Here is a 27,339-nt window from a genome sequence, read left to right as displayed (position 1 = left end):
CTGGGGAGCTCCTCAGGGTAGATCCCACAGGATCCCTAACCCTAACCCTCCCCACCTCCCAGGCACCCACTGGCCTCCCGGTCTGAGAGCACCGGGGCTTAGCGGAGCCTCCAAGACCGGGTCGCGCTTCCGCTCATGCATCGCCAGGCGCCAAGAGGGACTGTCCAGGAAAAAAGAGCGAGCACAGACGGAGGAGAAAGCCACGGGCAAGTGGCCGCCACGCCGCTCCCATCTCACCCACCGTCCGCGGCCGCCGCGCTCTCTCACCCGCTTCTTCCACCACCGCCCCCTACCCTCCCCGCCTCCCCGCAGCCAATCCGCGCCCGCCCCGGCACCACCCTACCAATGAGCACCGCTCCCGCGGGAGGCGGGACCTCGAGTGCCCTCCGCCGGGCTGCGGCGCGGTGACCTACCCGGCAGCCACTGCGCCTATGCCGGTCACAGGATCGGACGTGGCCAATAAAAAAAGCTCCCCGGCCTAGCCGTCAACGGTTGCTAGGCGGCGGTGGGGAAGGGTCCGGCGCTTATATGACTATAAACTTGATCGTTAGGGTCTCATGGGGCGAGGAGTGCCTGTCTCGGGTTTCAGCACAGGAACAGGCATCGTGTCTCCGTGCAGTGTAGAGTTTTACACTACATGGGTGTACAGCACGCTTTCGACCTTGCTTGAGCAGTAAATTGGAGTCCTGCCCGTGACAATCTATGGAAAGAAGTTATTAAAAAGACAACAAAGCGACCTAACGAGCCCTCTTTGCCCTGCGGTCCTCCCTCACTGCAGCTCCCGGCGTACACCGCGGCGACCCCCGGTAGCCAATCGCGCCTCGCCAGGAACAAAGCGCGCCGCGAGTGGCGGAGGGGAGTGGGCCAATCGCGTCGCGGGACGGTGGGAGGTGTGGGGGTCAGAGCGGGCCCCGGCGGGTGGTGCGTGAGTGGCGGGTGCTGCCTGCGGCCTCTTTCCGTTGCCCTCCGCAGGCCGTGTCGCCCCCGTGGGCCATGGGGTCCCGGGGCTGAGCTGCTCGGTTGGGGACGTGTTTTGTGACGGTACGGAGCTGGGGAGGGGAACGGGCCGCGCCGGGTGGGCGGGAAGGGTACATGGGAGGGAAGGGCTGGATGGTCGTGAAAGAGGGGCGGTGAGGGCCTGCCGCTCTCCCACACCGGCTCCCGGAGCTCACGTCAATCGGTCGCTGGAGAGTTGTGCCTTCGCCCGATGAAAGTCCCCGGAGCTGAGCCTCGGGGCCTTGTCGCAGCTGGCCTTGTTGCAGCTCGGCTGTCAGCTCCGCCGTTTAGAGAACGCTCAGCCTGACAGCGGAGGTGTGAAGCTGTGACGGTTCCTCTCCTGGGCCTCCCCGGTGAGAGCACAGAGCAAAAAGAGAGATCAACAGAGAGGTCTGCAGTGCCTTTGTTAAGCTTTGTTCTCAAAGCTACAGGGAGGAGAAAAGAGCTGGTACCTGGCTAACTTCTTTGCTAGGCCTCCAAATTCAAGATAACTTCTTGTATCTTTTTAACCAGCTTAGTTGTTTTGTGCGTTTAACAATGCCTGTGCTCCTAGTTCATGAAATGGGTTGTTGCAGGTGAAGGTAAAAACTTCAGTCGTGGCTGAGAAGAGTCTGGGGTGCACGTGAGTGTGGTTTAATGGTGTAGGAGTGGGGTGAAATTCGGCTTTGTGGTTTTCAGGAGATTTGAAGGAAACAGGCAAAAGGTGATCAGGATGGGAGAGCGTTGTGGGAATGATCTAGTACTTAGGACACAGAAGTGAGGTTGGAGACTGATTAGCATCAGCTCTACAACTGTCTGGATATTTTGAACCAGTTCTTTTGTGAACTCTGGGGAGTGAGTGATGATACTTAATAGAGTTTTTTTAATTTTCTGCTTGTGAAATATAAATTATTGCCAATTGGTTGAGCTGCTGTATCCCCCAGCTGATCTCTTGGACTTGTAGCCAATAAAAACACCTTGGAGACAACTCACTTTTCACTTTCCTGGACTGACCTGGAGGTCGACAGCGTTTTCCCTCTCTGAAAATGTCAGGAATTATCTTAATCAAAATGCAGACGTGTGGCTTGTTGGGTTTGATGAGTCTGATTAGTTTGTGTTGCTGAAAGGCCTCCCTTCAGTAAGGAAACAATACAGAGTTTCTACAACAGTATGTGTTTGGGAAATTATGTTGGAAGGATGTGACCACTTAGAAACCTAATTTGTGTTATTTTTATGCAGAGAAAAAAAAAGAACACAAATTAACTGCAATTTACTCACATTTCTGTGCCTTGAGAAGAGTTACTTGGCATGAGCTGGAACAGCAGGACCTTAGTGAGCACTGAGTAGGCATTTCAGAGGCCCATAATAAGTCTTTTGAAGGAAAATAGTTGTTTGCACCAAGGTGTTGCATTTTCTCTGGGTGAACTTGTGCTTTTGTTGCTTGTGAAGTAGTTGCTCTGCAATCCGATACTCTCAAGCTAACACGTGTCTCCTTTGAAACCGATATGTTGGCTTGGAGCACGATGTGACCTGCCTGCTTGTTATTCAGAGGGTGTTAGTGAAAAGAAAAAAAAGCCCAAATCTACTTTCTAAGCCCTTTTTGTCTTTGAGTGTGGCAGTTATTTAATCTATAGATCCAGGTCAAAACAGTGTTTTTTGCTCTTGGTTCAGTGTTAACCTTTTGCTGGCTTTTCTGCATCGTTATTTTGTGTAGAATTAGTTGTTGCTGGAAGTCCTCTGGAAATGCTCTTGTTGGTTTTACAGTCGTTGATGCAGAAGGCTGTTTATAGGCTTCTAGGGTGCCTGGTTGTGAGAGAAGTGGATTTCTCAGGGAATATTTGTTGTAAAATAAGCAGCACAGACACTCCTGTAAAGGCTCACTGGTCTGAAGGAGCTGTTGGAAACAAGTCAAGGTGTCATTAACCAAACCTGCCAGTTCTCTGTAGGAATTTAGATTTCCAGTTTACAAATATCAAGATCTACCTCCTCATCAGTTCCATCCACATTCCATGATTTCTAGTCCTTCTTTTTTTATACTTTTGTGCTCATAACAATTTGGTGCCTTTGGGCTTTGGTTTTACCTGTTCTTGACTTAGTACCAGAGAAGATGATGGTACTCACTGCAACTGATGATTTCATCCCCTTCTGCTTTGTGAGGTTAGATATGCTGGCTGTAGTCTGATTCTGCCTTGAGTATTTCTTTGTCCTCTTTAACAAATGTAACTTTGAAGACTTTCTCTCTCAAATGCTGAGGCAAAGGTAGCCTGAAAAAGTGTAGGATGCATGGCACTGGTGAGGCCACACCTTGAATCCTGGGTTCAGTTTTGGGCTCCTCACTCCAAGAGGGACATTGAGGGCTGGAGCCTGTCCAGAGAAGGGCAACAAAGGTGGGGAAGGGTCTGGAGAACAGGGCTGGTGAGGAGCAGCTGAGGGAACTAGGGGTGTTTAGTGTAGAGAAAAGGAGGCTGAGGGGAGACCTCATTGCTCTCTACAGCTCCCTGAAAGGAGGCTGGAGCCCGATGGAGGCTGGCCTCTTCTGCCAAGGAACAAGTGATAGGACAAGAGGAAACGGCCTGAAATTGTGCTGGAGGAGGTTTAGGTTGGACATGGGAAGAAACTTCTTCCCTGAAAAGGTTCTCAAAGACTGGCACAGGCTGTTCAGGGAGGTGGCTGAATCCCCATCTCTGGTGGTGTTTAAAAGAGGCAGAGATGTGATGCTGAGGGCCGTGGTTGAGCCCCAGCCTTGGCAGAGTTAGAGGATAACCATTCTCTAACTCTATCATCTTAATGATCTCAGTCATTATTAAGATCCTATTGACTCAATGACTCTTCCAGCCAAGACAGTTGTGATTCTCTAGATGTTGTGCTGTTAGTAATAGGGATGATTTCTTTTGTTTCCCAGCAGGCTTTTTCTATGCATGGTGCAGAAAAAATGAATTCTACGATGAGTGAGGAGCCTGATGCGCTCTCTGTGGTTAACCAACTGCGAGACCTAGCAGCTGACCCCCTGAACAGAAGGGCCATTGTTCAGGATCAAGGATGCCTGCCAGGACTGATTCTCTTTTTGGACCATCCCAACCCTCAGGTTGTTCATTCAGCTTTACTAGTAAGTGTTCTCATCTTTCTTTGTCTCTAAGACGCTTTCTGACTTTGTCAATATGCTCTTAAAGAGGTAAGAGTGTAAAAGAGCAAACCCTGGGCTTATGTCCTGTTGGTATTCCTGATGTGTGCTTTGAAAACCATGGCTTCAAAAACTCTCCAGCAGTGACATGTTGTTCCAGGGGAACTTAGGGCTTTTGAAAAAGTCTTTTTGGTTTGGTTTTCTAGGCCCTTCATTGATCAGAAAGGTGCTTTCATTTGAAAGGGATCACTAAATGTAATGGTTTTCCCTTAAGTTTGCACCTAATAAAGGGATGTGTAGCACTGACTTAAAGTTTCTTACTGCATTAGTCTGCAGTTCCTGTGGCTGAAATGATAAATAATCTGGATGACTGCAAATGTCCAGAGGAGGCCACAAAGATACTTCTGGGGCTGGAGCACCTCCCTTATGGGACAGGCTGAGAGAATGGAGGCTGTTCAGCCTAGAGAAGACTGCAGAGGACCATAGAGCAGCCTTCCAGTACCTGAAGGGGGCTGTAGGAAAGCTGGAGAGGGACTTTTCACAAGGGCTTGGATTGGGACAGGATGAGTGGGAATGGCTTTGAGCAGGAAGAGGGCAGATTGAGACTGGTAATTAGGGAGAAATTTTTGACAGTGAGGGTGGTGAAACACTGAAACAGGTTGCCCAGGGAAGCTGTGGATTTCCCCCTCCCTGGAGGTATTCAAGGCCAGGCTGGATGAGGCCTTGAGCAAGCTGGGCTGGTGGGAGGTGTCCCTGCCCATGGCAGGGGGTTGGAACTGGATGAGCTTTAAGATCCCTTCCAACCTAAAGCATTCTCTGAAGGAATCTATGAATAATAGTTCTGTGTTTAACTTGTTGATACAGTGTAGAATCTTTCAGGGAGAGTGTTTTCCTCCCCATGTGCCCTTTCAATTCAGCCCTTTCTTCTGTCTGATCAAGAAGTGCAAGCTTTTTTTTCTGGTTTCCTCTACTTTTTATTTCAGGACTTCTTTACAGTACACTTCAAATCCTAATGGTTTTCAATGTTTTAAGTAAAATAAATCAGTATTAACCCAGACAATACTACTTTTTCTTTTCCCCCTGTTGAAATTTGGACTGAAATTTTAAGTAGCAGGACTGTGAAGAAACTGCATGACCATTTCACTGGTATCACATCAAAAGTGTCTTTTGTTGTTAAGATTGATGGTGTGTTTTATGTTCCTGTATGGAGATATTCCTATTGGTGATGATGATGAAATCTCTTGGGAGCTTAAAGTGAAGGTAGGTGTTTAGCTGAGCAGAGGCTAAGCCAAAGTCCAGAATAATCCTCCTCTTGCCCTCAGGAGACTGTAATGGAATCAGCACAAATGGCCTCACTTCTTTGAAGGGACAGAACTTTGTATCCCCTCATGGGAAGCAGAGGGAATAGGACCTCCTAGGACAGATCACTTTGGTTGTTCTGATAATGTTGATCTTGGTCAGTCTCTGGTGGTTAAGTTTGTGTGTGGAGGGGGCGTACAGATGGCAAAGGGACTGCCTACATTTTGGCTTAGCTGTTCAGAGAAGTTTTTTTCTTCCCTGTGTCCAGCAACATAACATCTTCATTAAAGTGCCTGAACACAGACTAATAAAAATGGAGAAGGTTTTTTTCACCAGGGAGGATCCATTTCTTAATTGGGATGCCAGTAGTTCAGAGCTACCATTCAGGTATTTCCCCACAGCTGAAAAGAAAAGCAGTGCATGCACAGCATCTATAAACTGCAATTATTGGTGCTGAGCCATGTCAGGAAGCAGCAAAAAATGACATTTGGGGTTTTGGTCATGCCAGAGAGCAGCCAGGCTTTCTCAGAAGGCCTTGAATTTTACCTGGTGTGTGCTGCAGCTGATTGAGAACACCCCCAGCTCATCATCTCTCTCCCTGCAGGCATTGAGGAGAGTGTTCTTTCTAAAGCAGCTGTAGAGCAGCAGAGCTATTACCTGACTATATTTAAAGGATTTGTGCTCTTCTGAACCTTGCTGTCAGAGCCCCACTTTATAAACCATTGCATTTGTGTATTTGCAGGAGTTTGCAAGTGCAGTTGTTGCATCTGATTAAAGCACAATGCACAGCACACCTTTGGAGGTTCCTTCTGAGGACATGGCAGCATTAACAAGGGAGATATCTCATGGAGCACTGCCATTTTAGCTCCATCTTAGGAAGATCAAGCAGAAACAGAGGTGCTGGCTGGGCTTGTGCAAAGAGTCTACCTTGAAAGACGAATAAACAAAACCTTGGGCAACAAATGAGTGTCAATTTGTGGCTTAGATGATAATAACCTGAGCAAGTTGCTTCTGCTTTTGTTCTTATCTCTGCATGGAGTCTTCAGGTGCTTATAAATATTTTAGGCCTCTTTCTGTGGACAATAAAGACTTGGTGGTGCTGTTGAGTTTTCTGCTGCTGGGAGAGCCCATAGAATTGCTTGATGGAAATCATACCAGATGCATAGTGTACAACAATCATAGAATCAGAAGAATTGTGATGGAAGGAGACCTTTAAGATCACAGAATGGTAGGGGTTGGAAAAGACCTCCAAGATCATCAAGTCCAACCCTTTACACAGCACTGCCAGGCCACCACTAAACCATGTCCCTCAGCACCACATCTGCACAGCTTTGAAACCCCTCCAGGCACAGGGCAGTTACTGTAGTTCTCCAATCACATAAATGCTTGCTGGAAGGGACTTCTGGAAGTCATTCACTTCAGCTTCCTGCTTGAACTGGGACTGTCACCAGCACTCCATCAGGTCAGTGGCAGCTTTGTCTCGTTGATCCTGCAGTCCCACTAGATTCCAGTGTAGAAGCACCTTCATAGTGAAGACGCTGTACTAGCTGATTGGAACTCCCCAGGCTGCAGTTTGTGGCTAGCTCCCTGTGCTCGTCGCTGCTGTAGAGGAAAGTTTGGCTTCATGCCCTCCACAAAGGCTTTTTGAGTAGCCATAGACAGCTGATAGATCATCATTTAGACTTCTTTAGCAGGTTAACCAAACCCAAGCTCTGCTCCTTTGCTTGTAGATACTCTGCTTCCTGTGCATTTATGAGACTAAAGCAGTTCTTAAACCTTCCCAGTAGGTGATGATGGTCTTTATCTTCTTCCTACAAGTGTGCTGTGACTCTTGCAGTCAGGTGTAAGCTAACCCAACTGAGTGACCGTGTGCTGGGCGTGCTGCTGATGTGCTGTGGGCCTCTTCTCTTGCAGGCTCTCCGCTACTTGGCCGAGTGCCGTGCCAACAGAGAGAAGATGAAAAGTGAACTGGGGATGATGCTCAGCTTACAGAATGTAATCCAAAAGTAAGTTGACAAGGGGCTGTTGGATCTGAAGACAGTGTGAACACAACGTTCTGATGCAAAATGAAACCTTGACTGGGAATTCCTGGAGCAAATAGTTAATGCTGCGTTCTTCCTTCTTGATGCTGTGTGGCTGCAAGCAGCTCATGGCTCTCATTTTACACTGCACCAGAGGAATTGTGATGAGAGGATGGGAGGGAATGGGTTGAAGCTTGAGGAGGGCTGATTTAGACTGGAGATGAGGAAGAAATTCTTTACAGTGAGGGTGGGGAGACACTGAACAGGCTGCCCAGGGAGGTTGTGGTTGCCCTCTCCCTGGAGGTGTTCACGGCCAGGCTGGATGAGGCCTTGAGCAACCTGGGCTGGTGGGAGGTGTCCCTGCCCATGGTGGGAGGTTGGAACTGGGTGATGAGGGGGCTGGAAGACCTCTGCTATGAGGACAGGCTGAGGGAGCTGGGATTTTTCAGCTTGGAGAAGAGAAGGCTCCAGGGAGACCTAATAGAGGCCTTCCAGTACCTGAGGGGGCTACAAGAAGGCTGCAGAGGGAGTGTTTGCAAAGGCCTGCAGTGACAGGACAAGGGGCAATGGCTTGAAATGAGAGAAGAGCAGCAGCATTCAACCTTTAATTTGAAGGATTTTATGGCAGTCTCTTCAACAACATTTTTTTTTCCCCCTGCATTTCAATTTCAAGGACCGAAAGAGTGCAGGGTTCAGAGAGGAGAAGAGTTAGTAAAAACTGGAAATCTTGTAGGTGTTTTCTAGAAAGCTTTCTGGCAAGAGTAAGAACGTGGATTTGATTTTTATGCTTGTAACATTTGGAGAGTGTGAGATCATGAAAATTTCAGTACATAGCATCTTCAACACAAGACTTTGTCATGGGCTTGTCAGGATTTGAGCCTTTCATGTTGACAAGAAATGCTGAAGCTGAGGTTTGTGTTGCCTGCAGAAATATGGAGAAAGATGATAGGAAAGTGCTGAGAAGAGAGCTGTAGAATTATTTTTGTCACAAAACCCAACTGGTTTGGGGTTGTGGTTTTGTGTTAGAAGGTTTGTAGGGAAGGGGAAAAGGGTCTCAACCTCCTTCAGATTCTGGCTTTTAGTGAGATTTCAGTTTTTCAGAAGTGCTTTGAACTGAATCTCAGCAAGAAATTGGTCTGAATGACTTGATGCTGTCTGCCACTGTGCCTGTTTAGCTCATCACTTTAATCTAAGATCTTGTTTATTTCCACAATTTAATTTGGGGGTTAGATCATTTTCTGGGTGATGTTGTAAAAATTTTAGGAAGAGATAAGAACTTCTGCCAGTGTTCTTTTTTCCAATTCTTTCAGGTGAAACAGAACCCAGCATCTTCTAGCCCAGGAGCTGTGGTCACTGTTTCTTTGCACTTGACAAGTGAAGCACATCCTGGATGATGAATCTTTGCCTTTCATCAGCAGTTTTGTAACTTTCACTGTTCCTTTCCACTCCCTTCTCACTTAATAATATCCAGTGGCTTTCCTTGTTCAGTAGAGAATGGTGGCAAACTGTTTCTTTCACTGATAAAGCTGTGCTTGTCTCTTCAAGCAGTGCAGTGCACTCCTGAGTACAGAGAGAAGTCACAAGCTGAATATTTGTCATATTTCAGGGGTAAGTAGATGTTCAGCAGCACTGAGCTGACGCTGTGCTGGGGAAGTCAAGAGTTTGTTTAGAATTCCAGGTCTCTCTTGCTTTCACTTACATAAATCCTGCTGTTTGAGGGCTTTCCTCATCATGTGAGTGTCTTTCTTTAAGCCTTGAAGGTCTCTGTGATGGAGACCTCCAGTTCAAGTCTAAGAGATCTTGAAATGGTCAGTGCCATCAACTGGAAAATAGTTGGACCTGGTTTGCTACTCTGATTTTTTGTAGTAGTACATGGTAGCCCCAGAAACAGGCCAGAAGCCTTTTGTTGCAAGGAATTCACAACTCATGGGAGAAGGTGTTGATGTCTGAACTCTTTATCCTGAAGGTAAAGTCCTATTTCCTTCATAAAGTGCTGAGGATGGGAGCTGGACTGGAGTGCCACCTGTTCATCCCATGCTAAGCAGTAAATTATCCTCTGCTTTGCTACTCTCCCTAAGATGTGTCACTCCAGGTGACCAAGTGCCTGTGTGTGTACAGGTATTGTGTAGGGAGGTAAGGAGGAGAGGAGAAGGAGGTTGGGGTGAGTTGGGGATTGGTCTTTCCTCTGTAGTCTCAGGTGATAGAAGGAGAGGAAATGGCCTGAAATTGTGCCAGAGGAGGGTTAGGTTGGAGATAAGGAAAATTTGCTTTGCTGCAGGAGTGGTCAGGGATTGGAACAGGCTGCCCAGGGAGGTGGTGGAGTCCCCATCCCTGGAGGGGTGCAAAAAACCTGTGGCCATGGCACTCTGGGACATGGTTTAATAGCCATGGTGGTGAGTTGATGTTTGGATTTAAAGATCTTAGTGGGCTTCTCCAATCCAACTAAAACAATTCTCTGATTCTATAAGTTGAGGCTGGTAGAAGTGTTTGTGTAGGGAGGTAAGAAGGAGAGGAGAAGCTGAGGCTGGTTGGAGAATGGTGCTTTGTTGTGTTCCAGCAGTGATTTAATATTGGAAACTGGTCTAGTTGCTGGCTTTTGAATTGTGTGGAGGGCTTAATGTGTCCGTATGGACTTGATAAAGAGTCATTAGCAGCTTCTGGAATTAAAATTAATTAGGATTTCTAGCCTACAAGGAAATATGCTAATTTGTGTTCAGAGTGGAAGTGACTTTTGATGGACAGCAGAGGTCAAAGTTCATGGTTGGGGTTCTTTTTTTTTGGTGATCTTTATGAGCAGCACAGTGACCCTGCTGAAATCTAACATGGCTTAAAAACACCAACTGCTGCAGAGTCAATATCCTAAATAGCTGCTCATGGAGAGTCAAATCCCAATTACTCAGCTAAAAGAGCTTTTCAAGACAACCTTCCTTTGCCAGGCTGTCAGCTCTAACAAGCTGAACTAAATCCAGGGCATTAATCAGCTCTTCCAATTTATTACTTGCCTAAGAAGATTAGGGCAATTAATATGTGGTTAATTAGAGTCCCTTGCAGATCTGCTAAAATACATCCAGTCTCTTAACTGCTCACTTCTTCCTCAGTTTTAATTTTTGATGCTCTTAATTACCAGGACTTCTGGAAAAATTATTTATTTGTTGGAAAGCAGCAAAGTTTTATTATCTGACCCAAAAAGTCATCAAGTATTTCAGGTGGTATTTGCTGCAGTAAAGTAGCAGGGATGCAGCATCACAGCAGTCTCACTGGGGTTGTGTGAAATTCTTCTTGTTCTCTTTTATGAGAGGGGAGGAAATGATTGGGGGAAGGCAGGGCAAAAGCCATGTATTAATGGAATTAATGAAAGGGATATTGAGGAAGAGGAGGAGGTTGCCACATCATAACTGGCTTTGTTACTAAAATATCCTGGAAACTTCTCCCATTTCCGCATTTATCCATTTCTGCTGCTGATTGATTGGAACGCTTAAATGCTGCTCTGGAAAGGGGAAGGAAATCATGGAAAAGAGGGAAAATACCTGCAGGGTCGTCAAGGTCACCATTAACCCATGACCCTCAGTACCACATCTCCATGGCTTTGAAACCCCTCTGGGGATGGTGGCTCCACCACTGCCCTGGGCAGCCTGGGCCAGGCCTTGACAACCTTTTTGAGGAAGAATTTGTTCCTCATGTCCAACCTAAACCTCTTCTGGTGAAACTTGAGGCTTTTTCCTGTGTCCTCCAAAGCTTTCCTACAAGAAAGGTGGGGACAGTCTAGCAGGGCTTGTTGTGACAGGCCAAGGGGTGATAGTTTGAAATAAAAGAGGGAGACTGAGACTTGAGAGAAGGAAGAAATGTTTGTGCTGAGAGTGGTGAGAGCAGAGGATGGTTGCCCAGAGACTTGGGAGATGCCCCATCCCTGCAGGTCAGGTTGTCTGGAGCTCTGAGCAAGCTGCTGCAGTTGCAGATGTTGGACTGGGTGAGGTTGAAAGGTCCCTTCCCACCCAAGCCAGCCTGTGATCTTCTAATACCATTAGCATGCTGTTAATACAAGTGGTGGTGGGCTTCCTTCAAGATGTTCCTAGAATGCTTCAGCACAGCCTAATTCCTCCCTGATCCCAGGGAGAGCTGCCTTTTTGATGCCAGTGTTTGATTTCTTCCACCAGCAAGGACCAGAGAGAGTTGTGAGCCTTAAGATACTACTTTTAACCCCGATGCAGTTTGTTGAAGCCAGATACCAGAGATGATTTCTGCCCTCTGAATCCATTAAATGATCACTGTTCATTAGCAGGCAGGATGTTGGAACGAGCTCCTGTGAAATTCAACATGGAGCTGGTGTCTGTTGTGCAGACTCTTGTCTAACAAATGTTTCCTCTTAAGCCTTTTGAGGCCTTGATTTATTACATTTATTTATTTATTTTGAAATGGAGAATATGTCCATATGGTAGATAATCAAGCTGTGGAAGATCAAGAGTTGATCTTCCATTTAGAATATAAATAGCAAGAGTTACACCAAATGAGCTGAAGAGCTGGGTTAGACATATGGCTTCTGTTCAAATCTGTTAGCCCAGTCTTGAGAGTGGCTTCTCCTCTGCTGGTCAGAGGACAATGGAATGGCTCAGGGAGGTGTTCTGAGCTGGGTAATTGCTCAGCTCAGTGTCTCAGATGGTATCACAGGCACTGGTTTTGCAGCAGTTGAAGGGGCTGGGCTGTGATTTTACTCACATTTACAACTCACAGCTGATAGTGAGCCTTTTGTTTGTTTTCATTGGTCTTCAGAACATCCAACTTGCTCTAAAACACAGAATCATAGAATGGGTGCAGCTGCACTTGGCCTGTGTGTAGAGTCATGGAGCAGTCCAGCTGCTTTGGAACTGGATTTGGAGATCCAGAATGCTCCAGCAGCTTCAGACTTGCCCAGTCCTACAGGTTCTGTTGTTCTTCCTGTTCTACACCTCTAAATGGTTTTTGCTCTTGTTGAACCCATTGTTAGGGTTGGGGCTACAAAGATGCTGAGGGGCCTGGAGCACCTCTGTGAGGAGGAAAGGCTGAGAGCCCTGGGGCTGAGAGCCTGGAGAAGAGCAGCCCCAGAGGGCATCTGAGCAATGCTCAGCAAGAGATAAAGGACCTGTGGGGGGCAAGAGGCTGGGGCCAGACTCTTGTCAGTGGTGCCCAGGGACAGGACAAGTGGCAGTGGGCACAAACTGGAGCCCAGGAGGTTCCATCTGAACAGGAGGAGAAATTTCTTTGGTGTGAGGGTGCTGGAGGCCTGGAGCAGGATGCCCAGAGAGGTTGTAGAGCCTCTTTCTCTGGAGGCTGGCCTTTGTGCTCCTGGGCAAGCTGCTGTGGCCCCCTGCTTTAGCAGGGGGGTTGGACTGGATGATCCCCAGAGGTCCCTTCCAACCCCACCATGCTGGGATTCTGGGATGTGTTGTTGGCCAGCATAAGGATTGTGCTGTTTATATTGTAGAGGGTTTTGACTCTTAACAAAGCAGGTGCTGATCCTTTGTCAGCTGCTGTTTTACTGGGCTGGAGGTGTGCTCTGACTGGTAGCATGGTGCTAACAGCACACTGGGAGCATGAGGAAGTGTGCACTGAGGTAATGCTCTTTTCCAGGTGGTTTCCAAACAACTTGCCTGTTGCCTGGAATGCCAGGAGAGAGCCATATGCTTGGGAGCCCACCCTATCGTGGCATGCCCTAAAAGCTCACAAGAAAGAGCAGCATTCTCAGAGATAAGAAGGAGTCTTGCCCTGGCACTGGAGCAGAACAGCCAGAAAAAACCCAGCCAGATCAGATAACTGTCTGGAAGCAGATTGCTTTTTCTCTAATACCCTGCTCTTTCTTTAGGCTTGTCATTCATGCTCAAAGTTTTCATCAAATCCATGTCAATCACTCTGTGTCTCTCTTCTAGAATCAGGGATTAGTGATTTCCCACCCCCCACAGCCCCTCCTTGCAGCATGCATCAATTCTGTGCAGCTTTACTGCTCCCTTCACTTGCTGCTGGAGACAATTTCTATCCTTACATTTAGGGTGAAAGGGTTCTGAAAGAAATTGGTCACCTGGAAACAAATCCAGCAGTGGCCTTCAGGCATGGTGGATATGGATATCCATTTGTTAGCTCTTTTTTTAACTATAATTAAATCAAATGATCAATCTCTGCCAAGTGTGTTTAAAGGTTTCTAATCCATTTGCATTTAGACAGAGTTAGTGCCAAGCCATTAAATTCTGCTCACATTTTTGGTGTCCTGCAGGATGCTACATTTAGTGCAGTTACTACATTTAGGATCATAATGGAAGGAAAATTATGGTTGAAAACATCACTAGTTGGGATCCTAGGATCAGTATGAGCAGTCCCAGCTCCATCAGCCCCTTAATCATTTTCTTAACCTTTTGTTGGACTCTCCAACATGCTCATATCTCTTGTGTTCAGGGCAGCCCCGACCTGGACACAGTACTCAAGGTGTTGCCTCAGTAGTGCTGAGTAGAGGGGCAAGGATTCATAGAATGGTTTGGGTTGGAAGGGCCCTTAAAGGTCATCCAGTTCCAACCCAGGAACATCTCCCACTAGCCCAGGTTGCTCAAGGCCTCATCCAACCTGGCCTGGAACAACTCCAGGATGGGCGAATTGCCTGCCTCAACCTGTGGGCAGCACTCCTACTACTACAGCCCAGCACACATTGCCCTTCTTTGGCACATGGTGAGTTCAGCTTCAACCTGGTGTCCACCAGCACCCTCAGGTTCTTCTTTGCCAAGCTGCTTTCCAGCTGGTCAACTTCCAGCCTGTCCTGGTGCCTGGGATTATTCTTCCCCATGAGCAAAGCTTTGCTTATGTCTTGTGGTTCTGATAAAACCTCTGCAGCAGTTGGAGCCTGTTTACAAAGTTACTGTGAAGAGTGAAGAAGATGGGAACTAGTTCTTGTGTCTTCTGACAGATACAGCACATGGCACTTGGATTCTGTGCTGATTGCTTATACAGCCAGCCTTGGGTGAAGATGATGGAAGGACAGGCAGCAATCTAGGATGACAGGAATTCAAGAAGACAGTGAAAATTAAAGGTTTGGGTTTCTGACAGCCATCTTCTGAATCCTGCTGAAGTGATAGAAAGATGTTACTGCCTCTGACAGAGTTGGTAACCAGCTCTTCCCAACTGTTATTCTGCTCTAACTAGGGACAACCAATTCCCTGGCAGGGGAGCAGAGCACTGGGCATGGAACTGTAGAGCAGCCCAGGTTGGAAAGGACTTTGAAAGATCCTCTGGTCCAACCTTCCCTGGGAAAGGGGACCTCAATGATACTGCCTAGTGCCCTCCCCAAGGTCTCACCTCAGATTCTTTTGCGGCAGACTAAACCACCCCAGTTCCCTCAGCTGCTAACACAGTGGTGCTGCAGGTGGGATGGAGACCTTTTCAATGTCTGTTTAGTTCACTCCAGTTCAGCTTGCCCCTCAAAATGTCCTCTGCTGTGCATCACTTGATGTGGGCAGGGTTTTTGTGGTGGTGGTGAAAGACTTTGCCAAAGCAGGCCAGTCAGTTTCTGTGTCTTAAAAAGATGTCACTTGTTGTGATAGTTTTAGGCTGTGCCTAGAAAATTTTCCACAGATCTTGAATAGAAAGCGATAGAATGTAAAGAAATTACCATTGGATGCAAAAGGAAAATAATGATAAGGTCTAAATAATCCCTTTGGTCTGATGTCTAACAGAGGGGATTGAACTGGGTGACCTTTCGAGGTCCCTTCCAACCCAAATCATTCTGTGACGATTCTGTTGCCAAACCTTTATTCCTTTCTCTTTTTTTTTCTCTTCTTTCAGGACCACTACACCAGGAGAGACTAAACTTCTAGCTTCTGAAGTCTACGATATCCTCCAGTCCTCCAACCTGTCTGACACGGACAGTGTGAACGAGCTGAACTACCGGCGGCGGAAAGCCCAGTTCTTCCTGGGCAGCACCAACAAGCGCGCCAAGACCGTGGTGCTGCACATCGACGGCCTGGACGACTCGGTGAGGAGACCCCCAGCTCCTCTGCCAGCAAAAAGGAATCACAGAGTGCGCTGGGACCCTCGCAGGTCATCTAGTCCAACCCCCCTGCAGTCACCAGGGACACCTCCAACTAGAGCAGGATGCTCAGGGCCTCATCAAGTCAATCTTGAATGTCTACAGCGTTGGGGCCAAAGCCACATCCCTGGGCAACCTGTTCCAGTGTCTTCCCACCTTCATTGTGCAGAACTTCCACCTGATGTTCAACAGAGATCTGCCCTGCTCCAGTTGTGGATGTCCCCTTCCTGGAGGTGTTCAAGGGCAGGTTGGATGAGGCCTTGAGCACCCTGGTCTAATGGGAGGTGTTCCTGCCTGTGGCAGGGGGTTAGAACTGGATGATCTTTAAAGTCCCTTTCTAAACCATTCCTTGAACTAACGCCAAGTCCTTCCTGTTTCTGGGTGATTCCAGCCTCTGCTGGGGGTTTTTCCTTGCTCTCCATCTCCAAATGCTCGGTTTTCTCTGAGCTGGCTTGGCTACATCTTTTCATTGTCTGGGAAATCTTTTCTACTGTAGTGACCAGAATGGCATTTGAGTTAATGAGGTCTCACTGAGGCTTTCTGTAATGTCAGAATAACTTGCATGGATTTATCTGCCCTGCCCCTGCAGATCACAGCCCAGGGCCACGTTTGCCTTTTCCTGGCTGCCAAGCTGTGCCTTGACTCTTTCAGTGCCTTATCCACAAGTGCCCTCCAGACTCTGCATCTTCAGTTTTCTACCCATTTTTAACTGATCAAACCTGATCCTTTGCTTTGTTGCTTCCCATTTTGCCAAGTAAGCATGTCCAGAGGCTCCACTTTATCAGCAGCACACTCGCTGTGCGCTTTGCAGGAGACCAGGCTTAATTCCTGTAGCAGTAAGATGCTGCTCCAGCTCACTTCATACAAAGGAAATGGTTTTGGTTGCACTTTGGGCCTTCCAGCATTTGCTCTGTGTAGAAAAGGCAGTGCTTTGTTGACACCAGGAGTGTTGTTGCTCCTCTCAAGTTGTTTTAGTCAGCTGTCTGCTGCTAAGTTTGGGTTGGTTTTTGAGCTTGTAGTCGATTTGTTTGTTTACAGGTATCATAGAACCATAGAATTGTTTGGGTTGGAAAAGATTTCCAAGGTCACTGAGTCCAGCCATCAACCCAACACCACCATGGCCATTAAACCATGTCCCCAGTGTCATGGCCACATGTTTCCTGAACACTTCCAGGGATGGGGGCTCCACCACCTCCCTGGGCAGCCTGTTCCAATCCCTGACCACTCTTGCAGCAAAGAAATTTTTCCTAATCTCCAACATAACCCTCCCCTGGCACAACTTCAGGCCTTTTCCAGCCTAAATGATTTTATGATATTTAGGTACTCCTGAGAGCATTGTTGCAGGTTTTGTAGCTGCCTAGAGCTTGTGACCAAGTTTTCTTTGCTGGTTGTTGAAAAAGATGAAAATCTGTCTGGGGGTGGCTGCTGTCCATATTTCATGAGATGGTGAAAGAAGTGTTGGTGATTTTCCAAGTGCCCACCCAGCAGTGTCATGCTGCTTTAACTGCCACAATAAGGTGGGACTGGGAGGATGGTGAAGGATGTGAGCAATAAAAGGAGCTTAGTTTCATTCAGGAGTTTATTCCCTGCCTATGAAGCCAAGAATATTTGGGTGGCACAGAGGGGTCCTAAGTGGTGCAGTGAACAAACAGAGCTGTCCACATTCACCTGTGCTCATTTGGATTTGAAACAGGAAGGTGCTGGTGGGGGTGGTTGCAGATCCTCCAAATGCCTGTGGATTTTGAAACCTCAAACAGTAGATATCGATTGCCTCAGGGCAGCAGGAGAAAGGTTGTTTGTTGTTTCAGGGTGGGATTGTGTGAGTTTAGTTTCATGGAATCTCAGAATTAGTTTGGCTGGAAGAGACCTTTCAGATCATCAATTCCAACCCTTAACCCAGCACTGTCAGGTCACCACTAAACAGTGTCCCTCAGCACCACATCTCCCCAGCTTTGAAACCCCTCCAGGGTCTAATGGGAGGTGGTTGGAACTGGATGATCTTGAAGGTCCCTTCCAACCCAAGCCATTCTGTGACTCTGTGAACATTGTAAGCTAATGTAGAGCAGATGCAAGGAACACAGGTTGGGGATGTTGGAGCACAGCAGGAGATGTCACTTGCTGTAACCACAGTGCTCTGTGGGTTATCAGCCAGAGATTTTTCCCTGGCTGAAATGAGAGTTCAGCAATGTCTGCGAGCTGCCAGGGGTGAGGCAGCTGAAGGGCAGAGCAGCTGCTTTGATGCATTCAGTCAGGATGGAGGCAAGGTGTCTGATAAATAGCAACTTACACACTAACTACTCATCAATGAGCACTTGAGTCACTCACAGCCTAACCAGAGGGGACTGTTTAGCTGATCAGACGGAGAAAAACATTCTTTGCTTTTCAGCACTTTCCTCTCATTACTTACAGTTGAGTCCATCCTTCTTCCACTTCCAAAGTGTAAGCACTTTTGTTTTTTCTGTGGCAAGACAGTCTAATATCTCTGCACTAAAATGTAAATCTTGGTTTTGCCTTTACAAGACCCCAGCTGAGTCACCAGCTGCCCTCAGACGTCCAGGAACTCCTGGGCACCCCGTGGTGAGCATTTTCCCATGGTGCATTCTGGAAGCACTTCACTGGGAAGGTTTTCTCTTTGCTTTGCAGTCTCGAAGGAATCTCTGTGAAGAAGCCTTGCTGAAAATCAAAGGTGTTATCAGTTTTACCTTTCAAATGGCTGTCCAGAGGTGTGTGGTCCGAATTCGCTCAGACCTAAAGGCAGAGGTGAGTGCCCCAGAGCCCTCCAGCCCCCAGCGCCGCTGCCTGCTGCCATGCTGAGCTCTTGGCTTTGTCTGCTTGCAGGCCCTGGCCACGGCCATAGCATCCACCAAAGTCATGAAGGCTCAGCAAGTGGTGAAGAGTGAGAGCGGGGAGGAGGTAAGATGTGAATCTTGCTAAGGACTGAATGTTTACTCTTGGCTGTGTCTTTAATGCCAGTGCCTCTGTGCCCCTAACCTCTGATGCCAGGCAGGGTGTGGCAGTGCTGTGCACACAGGGTGAGGGGCACAAAGGGGATCCTCTGTCAGAACAGGGATCCATGAGAGAGTTTTACAGAATCCCAGTGTGGTAGGGGTGGGAAGGGACCTACTGGGGATCATCCAGTCCAACCCCCACTGTTAAAGCAGGGCACCCACAGCAGCTTGCCTGGGATCGTAATGGCCAGAAGGGTTTGGAATTTCTCCAGAGACTCCACAACCTCTCTGGGCAGCCTGCTCCAGGATTCCAGCACCCTCACACCAAAGTTTTCCTCCTGGGTTTGTGCCTGTTTGTGCCTGTTGCCCTTTGTCCTGTCACTGGAGACTGCTGACAAGAGTCTGGCCCCATCCTCTTGCTCCCCATGGGTTTTTTAGCTCTTGCTGAGCATTGCTCAGACCCCCTCTGGGGCTGCTCTTCTCCAGGCTCAGCAGCCCCAGTGCTCTCAGCATTTTCTCCTGAGAGAGATGCTCCAGACCCCTCCTCATCTAATCAGAACTTGCTGTTCAGAAGGACACAAACACTGTCATCGTTTCTGTTCTACTGATACCAAAAGGGTCATTGAGTTTCTTGTAGCTGCAATTGAAGTGTTTTTTTGTTTCACAACCACAGCAAGGAGCTGTCCTTGTTTATTTGATACTTTTATTTCCATCTTTAGCCAAAGCTTTTCTTGTGTATCCTCCAAGCGCAGCAAATTGCATATACCTGACATGTTCCATTTAGAGTTTCACTGTTTAAGGGGCTCAGGAGGAGTCTCACAACATCATCCTGAGCCTCTGTGTGTGTGACTTCATTGAGTTGGTTTGGTTGGAAAGCACCTTTAAGTTCTTTGAGTCCAGCCATTCTCTATCCCTACCAAGGCTGGTGCTAAACCATGTTGCTCAGCACTGCATCCCTGCCTCTTTTAGACCTCTCCAGAGCTGGGGATGCAACCACCTCCCTGGACAGCCTGTGCCAGGCTTTGAGAACCTTTTCAGTGAAGAAGTTTCTTCTAATGTCCAACCTAAGCCCTCACTGGAGCAACTTGAGGCCATTTTCTCTTGTCCTAACACATGTCACTAGGGAAAACAGACCAACCCCCACCTCATTTCAACCTCCTTTCAGAGAGTTGTAGAAAAACAGGAGGTCTCCCCTCAGCCTCCCCTTCCCCAGGCTGAACAATTCCAGTTCCCTCACCTGCTGCTTACAGGACTTGCTCTCCAGACCTTCACCAGCTTTGCTGCCCTTCTCTGGCTGCTCCAGCACCTCACTTCTTGTAGTGAGGAGCCCAGAAGTGACCCCAGTACTCCAGGTGTGGGTGTGCACTTCAACCAAGTGCTTCCAGCAGGTTGCTACCTGACAGCATTGGCCATAACTTGACCCTGTTGTGTTTGATCAGATGCTGGTCCCGTTCCAAGACACCCCTGTGGAAGTGGAGCAGAACACAGACCTCCCGGAGTACCTACCTGAAGATGAAAGCCCCACGAAGGAGCAGGACAAAGCAGTGTCCCGCGTTGGGTCCCACCCAGAGGGTGCAGCCAGCTGGCTCAGCACAGCAGCAAACTTCCTGTCAAGATCTTTCTACTGGTGACGTGGGTTTGGTGTTCAGAGACTGTGTGGCTGAACCGAGAGGGGGCCAGTTTGCCATGGCTGTGGTGGAACTGCCAAGTGCAATTTGCAATAACCCATCCCAGGAGTTTTAGATTAAGCAAATATATGCTGCAATTTGATATTTTATTGGACATTTAGCCTGATGGGACAGGGGTCAGAGGACAGAGGCCTCCAAGCAAATCTCTTTCAGTTGTTGTTCCTGTAAGGTTTTATTGCTTCACTTCTCAAAACTGGGTCCACTCTTCCATACCAAATGTCCATAGAGCTTTAAGTTTGGCTTCACATGGAACACCCCTTAGGGAGAGGCTGCTTAGCTCAAGTCTCAGGGCCTCTGTGAAAGAAAATTCTGGAGACCTCTAGTTGCGTATTAAACAAAATCTCCTTTTTATTTCCACATCCCTTTGGGACTAACCTTACTTTGTTTCATTTTATAGATTTTTGACTCCAGAGAAAAAAATGCAGTCTGCCTCTTTCTGCTTTTATTTCCTTTAGTTTTTGCTCACTGCCTGAGCATCACCTTCCCCTCTTTGCTATTCAACTGAAATCACTACAGACTTGAACCTTAGAACCCTTCTCTCTGTACTGAATTCTTTTCCAGCCTACCCTTAGCCATTGGAGTGCTTAAGATTAAGGAGTAAGGGATTGCCTGGACACAGCTGTGTGTACAGATGTTGTACAGTGAATAAACCAGCACATGTTTGTAAGGATGGGTGTGAGTGACTGCTAGATGTGTAACCAACCAATACCACTGACTGCTCTCTTGCTAGCTGGGGAGACTGGAGCTGGAAAAGCTGTGGTGCTGATGACCCAGTGCAGCTCTGTCTGCAGAGAAGAGAGGGGTGGAGGCTGTGTTTGGGTAAGAAATGGTGTTTGCTGTTAGCAGATGGGTAATGGTAACTGAAACTTGAAGAAGAAAGCAGAGCTGAATGCCTCTATTGCCACAGTGCCACACAGAGATTGTGACTGTAACCCTTTCTACTTTGTTTTATTTTTTTCCCTAACAAATCTACTTGTAAATTACTGTTCCTGATGAGACTCCATGGAGTGTGCATCATCTTGGACAGGCTTCAAAAATATCTGCAAACCATTGGCTTTACCTTTACAGCCTAGGTGTGAAGATCTCTTTGGTGATTTCTGTGAGCAGAAGTGATAAGGAAAGCAAAATTTCTGTTGCTAGAGAGTAACAAACATCTGTGAGCTGGTAGTGAGCACTGGGTGTGTGCCTGAGAGCATTCAGTGCACAGGGCTTGAAAACTGCAGTGCTACTGCTTAGCTGCACCAGAGAAATGCAGCTAAGAGCTCTAAATGATGTCAGTCTCTAAGTAATGTTGTTAGCAACCTCTAAATCATGGTATCAAGCCCATCATACAATGCTTTTGTGTGGTGTTTGTGATAATATTCATTGTTTACCACTTGGAGACTCAGAGAATGCATTGAAGTTTATTCCTCTCTGCCCTTGCACGAGGAATAACAGCAACTAAAAAGCACAGAGTGTTGTAGTAGTGCTGAGGAGATGGTGATGTCAAAGAATAATGCTGGCCAGAGTTCACCCCACCCCCAGGTGTCATTTTAGGATCAAAACAGGAACAAAAGCTTGCTGGCAGATGAGCTGTCTCCTGGTTTTTTCTCTCTCTGGTTTCTTTTTGATCCAGGTTTACACGCACAGATTGCAAATACAGGCTTCCCAGGGCATGTATTGCTTTAGATGTGTGCTGCTGCTCATCCTGCTGTCTCCAGTGTACCAAATGTGTGTTGAGAAGTCCTCTGGATACAGAGCTTCCTTGGTCTGCAGTCACATTGTTTGCATTTGCATTGCTGCACAAGGATTTGGGGCAAGACTGCAGCCTGTGGGTGTCAGTGGTTGGATCCCAGTAGGTGTGGCAGCCTGTCTGTGCATTCGGTCCCTAGCTGTGCTTCTCTGACAGTGTTGCAGCTCTTGTAGAACAGTTTAAGGCATCTGTACAAGTTTTTGAAATATATTGTAAAATAATAAAGGATAATATAACTGAGCCAAGTCTGCCTGCTGCCTTCTTGCTGCCTTGTTGGCTATTCTGGTGTTATTTTAAGTTATTTGTGGGATTGGCATCCCAGAATTGCTTAGGTTGGGAAAGATCTTTACACTCCTCAGGTTTAACTGGTAAGCCAGCACTGCCAGGTCACACTAAACCAAGTCTTTCAGCACCACATCTCACAGATTTCACAGGTTGCTTTGGGCTGGAAGGGACCCTTAAAGGTTATCTCTGTCCAGTGCCCTTCCACCTCCAACTGGATCAGGCTGCCCAGGGCCACACCAAGTCTGATCTTGAATGTCTCTAGGGACAGGGCCTCAACCACATCCCTGGGCAACCTGTTCCAGTGTCTCACCACCCTCACTGTGAAGAACTTCCTTCTGATGTCCAACTTAAATCTACCCTGCTGCGGTTTCAAACCGTTGCCCCTTGGCCTATCCCCACAAGCCCTTCTAAACAGTCCCTCCCCAGTCTTGTAGATTCCCTTCAGCTACTGAAATGCTTCTTTTAGCTTGTCCCCATAGCAGAGGTGCTTCAGCCTCTGATCATCTTTGTGGCCTCCTCTGGACTCACTCCAACAGCTCTGTGTCCTTATGCTGGGAACACCAGAACTGGAGGCAGTATTGGAGGTGGGATTTCACCAGAGGAGAGTCAAGGGGCAGAATCCCTCTCTTGCCCTGCATGATCCTTTGGTTTTTTTTCCTGGATAAAAACAGACAACCACAACAGCTTTGTGATTATAAGCCCTGCACTGTTAGTGTCGAAATCCCACGTTTAATTCTTACAAACCTCCAGAGCTGTCCTCAGGTTTCATGGCTTTACCCTTTTGCTCCCACCAGCACCCTCTGTAAGGTATGAAGCAAGCACCCAGGATGGCTTAGCCCCTGTAATTCAGCGGGAGGCAGCAAATGGCAGGGTTTAAGGAGTCTATTTCTTTGCATATAAAATACCTGCAGAGCTTTAGTGGAGGTGAAGAGTGGCTGCTACTTAGCTCTCAATTGTTGGCTGCTTTGCTAAGCCAATGAAGATCTATCACCCCCTGTAATAGGGGAATAGCAGCCATTTAACACTGCTGAGCATTAACTCTGGCATTTAGGCTGCTGGAGCAATCTTCTTCCTGCAGTCGATGTAGCTGGGTTGCTTTCTCCATATGTGTGGCTGTTCTGCTGTGTAAACCCCATCGCTGGTGGGACCAGTAAATCACAGGTGCTCTGAGGCTGCTCTCACTGTTTAAATGAAGTTATAGCTGGACCCCTCGGCAGAACAAGCAAAGAGAAGGTAAATAACAGCTCTCTTTGCAGCTCTTTCTCACTGTGGTGGTTTCAACAGCCAGAATGCTCCCTGCCAGCCTGAAAAATGTTCTAAGGGAGGGGAGGGGGGGGGAATGCAGTGCTTCTGTGTATAAACCTGTGCTGGAAAACAGCTTCTTGAAACACAACTTAGCAGTTGCTAGGACAGAGCCCTGGGCCAGCCGTGCCCTGCAGGCCATCAGCTGTTCGGAGTCAGCCAGGGCAGCTGAGCTGAGTTGGCTCCAGGTGAATCTCATAAACATCATCCTCAGCAGAAAGGGGGAGGGTTGAGGCTTTTTTGTGGATGACTCCTGCTCCTCTTCCTTCTGCTCCTAAGGACTCCCTTCCCATTCAGTGTGACCACTGCACACTTGCTGGGTGAGTTTAGCTTTCTCTGCTTTATACTGGCATTGGGGTGAGTTTGGTTGTTTCATCCAATCCATTTTCATTCCAGTTCAGGGGTCTTCTTTTCCTGCTGCCCTTCTCTGCTGGGCAGGGGTCATGGGGTGATGGAGCAACTACTGTAGATTAGCCCTGGACTAAATGCAGATGTGCATGTTCCCTGGACCCTGCAAATGAAAGCTGGTGGTGGCCGGTTCCTCACCTGGCATATTTCAAAAGCCATGACCTGACCTATTCTTGAAGACCCGGAATGTGTAAAATCTCCCTGCAACATTTAAATTAGAGTTAGACAGAAAGTAATAGGAAAAAAAAAATAATTTTGTGCTTAAATGCCACCGGTGAAGGTTTTATTTGTTTCCCTGGGGATGGGAACACCCAAAGCCAAGCATCCTGCTGAATCTTGAGCCTTCCTTGGGAAGCAGCCTTCAAAAGGAGCAGCAGCAAAAGAGTAGCTAAAGCAGTCCTGGGGTTTGTAGCCCAGATGTGATGATTTGGGGATCAGATAAATGGCCAATAAAGGGTACCCAGCAAACTTTCCATCAGTGGTCCTGGTGCCTACAGCCCATCTCAAGTACCCACCTACTCCTAGACTGAAACGGCAGCTGGCAGCAGCTACTCAACCAATCCAATTTACTTTCAATCACACCATTACTACAACCTCCCTCCTCCATCTGTGTAAACATATGTCTTTGTTAAACACCACCATTTGTACAGGATAAAAATTGTCAATGCTGACAAAAATGCCCCCACATAATGCTGTTGTGATTGCAATGTTGTCCCTGAGCTGATTTGGAACAAGTCTGCAAGCTGATCAACATCTTCCACTGCTTTTAAGAGGGAAACTTTCTTTGACAGAAATAAATCTTGCACAAATGGGGTTACTTTGGCCATGGCTAATGTGGTCTCCCTTTTCTAACACTCCGTTTTCATGACCCATATAGTAATTGTTAGGAAAAGTTTAGCCCTCAGCACAGCAGGGACATGGACCTGATGGAGCAGGTTGAGAGGAAGGCCACAAAAATGATCAGAGGGCTGGAGAACCCCTGCTATGGGGACAGGCTGAGGGAGGTGGGGGTGTTCAGTCTGGAGAAGGCCTGGGGAGACCTTAGAGCAGCCTTCCAGTTCCTGAAGGAGCTACAAGAAGGCTTGTCCTTTATCTTTTATCCTTCTCCTTTACCTTTTTTTTTCCCTTTATATCTAACTTCTTCAGCCTTGCAAAGATGAGTGAATTCTTTGTTCTTCTGTCAGTATGTACACTTTCCTGTTTCTGACTTCCAAGCTTTGCTTCTTTGATACTCATTTTTATCTGTCTGAACACCCGTCTCAATGTGAACGAAGATGCTCCCCTTCTTTTCCACAGCCCTTTGGTCTCTTCTTCCTTACCAGATGGCAAAGATTTTGCTCTACCTCCTCCCTGCCCTGGTGATGCCCTTGCTCTTCCTTCCTGAACTGCGGGGTTTAGAACTGTTTCAATTTTATGAAGTTTGTAAGAAGTTTTTGGTTTGTTTTGGTTTTTTTATGGACTCAATCCGGCAGTTCTGATGAAAAGGAAGAAGTCCCACAGGCTGTGAGCTCACATCTCAGCTTTTCACCCACCTGTACCCCCAAAATCCTTCTCTGCAGGACTGTTCTCCATCCCTTCATGCCCCCAGCCTGCTCTGGTTATTGGTTAGGTGTTCGGCATGGAGAACAGGAGACTGCGGGGAGATCTTCTGGCTCCCTGCAGCTCCCTGCAAGGAGGTTGGAGGGACGTAGGGCTCTGTCTCTTCTCCCGAGGAACAAGTGATAGGACAAGAGGAAATAATCTCAGGTTGCACCAGGGAAGGCTTAGGTTGGATGTTAAGAATAATTTATTGCCTGGACGGCTTGTCAGGGCCTGGCCCAGGCTGCCCAGGGCAGTGGTGGAGTCCCCATCCCTGGAAGGGCTTCAAAGCTCAGGGACACGGTTGAGCGGTGCCCTGGCAGCGCTGGGTTAAAGTTTGGAACTGATGACCTGAAAGGTCTCTTCCAACCCAAACAATTCTCTGCAGCGGGGCGTGGCTCGGCCTGGCTGCGGGACCCTGCCCTCGGCCCTATGACACCTCGGGAGAGCCAGGCGCAGTGGCGGCGCCCGGCCGCTAGATGGCAGCAGGCGCGTGTGTTGGGCGGGAAGGGGAGGCGGCGGCGAGGGGTGGCGGCAGGGGCAGGGGAAGAGCTCGGGGTCGCCTCCGGGCGAGGGGGCAGAACGAGAGGCGAGCCCCCTCCTGGACCCTCTCGTCTTTAACTCCTGGGGTTTATTATTTTTATTTATTTTTTTCAACTCATCCTTTCACTTCTCTGCTGAATTTTGTGCTCTTGTCTGCGTTTTACTTTCTTTGTTCTCACGTGGACTCGCTGTTGGGTCTCTTTCTGTCCTTTTTTTTTTTTTTTTTTTTTTTTTTTTTTTTTTTGGTGGGGCTTTTGTTTGTTTGTTTGTTTCTGTAGAGGCAAACTTCCTGTGGCAGTCGAGTTTCTGACAGTATCTAAAGATCCCTGTTTGTTTGTCGTGACGAATGCATTCACATACAGTGCTCCAAATCAGAGGAACACACAAGTGTTTGGGTTGGAAAAGAGGAGAATTGGAATTCCCCTCTCTCAGAGGAGAATTTTGCTGACCCATGAGGTGGAATTGGTGGTGGGGATTTGTCCTGGTCTTGCTGGGACACAACCCTGGGCCAACCAGGGGCTGCAGCCTGCTAGTAGATGGGAGTCAGCTGAGCTGAGTTGGCTCCAGGTGAATCCCATCCCATAATCACCACCCTCAGGGTAAAGGGGAAGAGTTTGCTGAGGATGAGGCTCCTTTTGATCCTGCTGCTCCTGCTCGAGCTTCTCCTTCTCTTGCTCCTCCTCCTGCTCCCAAGGGCTTCCTCTGTATTCAGTGTGAGCACTGCACTCTCACTGGGTGAGTTTAACTTTATCTGCTTTGTACTGACGCTAACGAAAAGACCAAATCGACACCAAATCCCTTTGCATTACAACCTGGGAGGTCTCCTCTCCTTTTCCTGATCTTCTCTGCTGGGGAGGGGTCAGTGGGTGATGGAGAAATTGCTGTAGTTAGCCCCAGATCTGGGCTGGATGTCTGCAGGATTGTATCTTCCCCTCCAAATCTTGGCTCTGTGTACCCACCTGAGGGATGGCAGCCAGGGCTGAGCTACCTGCCAGCAGGGTAAGCACAAGAGCTCTGCTCTGGGCTGCAGTGAAGTGCGTTTTCCTCCTAGCAGCCACTACAGTGCTGTATTTGGGGGTTAGGATGGGAATGGTGTTGATAACACACCGATGGTTCAGTCGTTGCTGAGCAGTCCTCACACTAAGTCAAGGACTTCTCAGCTGCTGCTCCTTAGTCTGTAGGGCCTAGCCTGCAAAAAAAAAATAGAGGAATTAATTGGGAAATTAGAAGAAAGTAACCCTAGTGTTAAGGAGATAATCCACAGAGGTCCTGAGATAATCGAGGGAGGTCCCAAAAGACATTTTAGTTTAGAACCCAGAAGAGATGCACTGCTCTTTCCCCATGTCCTGTGTGCATCTTATTCCCAAAGACCGCAAGCAGAAACAGAGACCTTTTCCT

The 27,339-nt window shown here is 47.8% G+C and overlaps 1 protein-coding gene across 1 annotated transcript; it reads left to right on the top strand.

The window, feature by feature from the left end:
* Positions 1-1,011: 1,011 nt before the first annotated feature.
* Positions 1,012-22,045, top strand: ARMC1 (armadillo repeat containing 1). Its single transcript, XM_054394609.1, has 7 exons — positions 1,012-1,041; positions 3,881-4,081; positions 7,310-7,401; positions 15,214-15,403; positions 18,101-18,217; positions 18,296-18,370; positions 19,845-22,045. Exons 2-7 carry the CDS (start codon positions 3,890-3,892, stop codon positions 20,034-20,036), a joined length of 858 nt encoding a protein of 285 aa, XP_054250584.1. The 5' UTR covers positions 1,012-1,041; positions 3,881-3,889; the 3' UTR covers positions 20,037-22,045.
* Positions 22,046-27,339: the final 5,294 nt, after the last annotated feature.

The sequence above is a fragment of the Indicator indicator genome, chromosome 31 (genome assembly GCF_027791375.1).
Source record: "Indicator indicator isolate 239-I01 chromosome 31, UM_Iind_1.1, whole genome shotgun sequence".
NCBI lineage: Eukaryota > Metazoa > Chordata > Aves > Piciformes > Indicatoridae > Indicator > Indicator indicator.
Note: the sequence above shows the minus strand (reverse complement) of the source record. Positions and strands in the feature narration are given on the sequence as shown.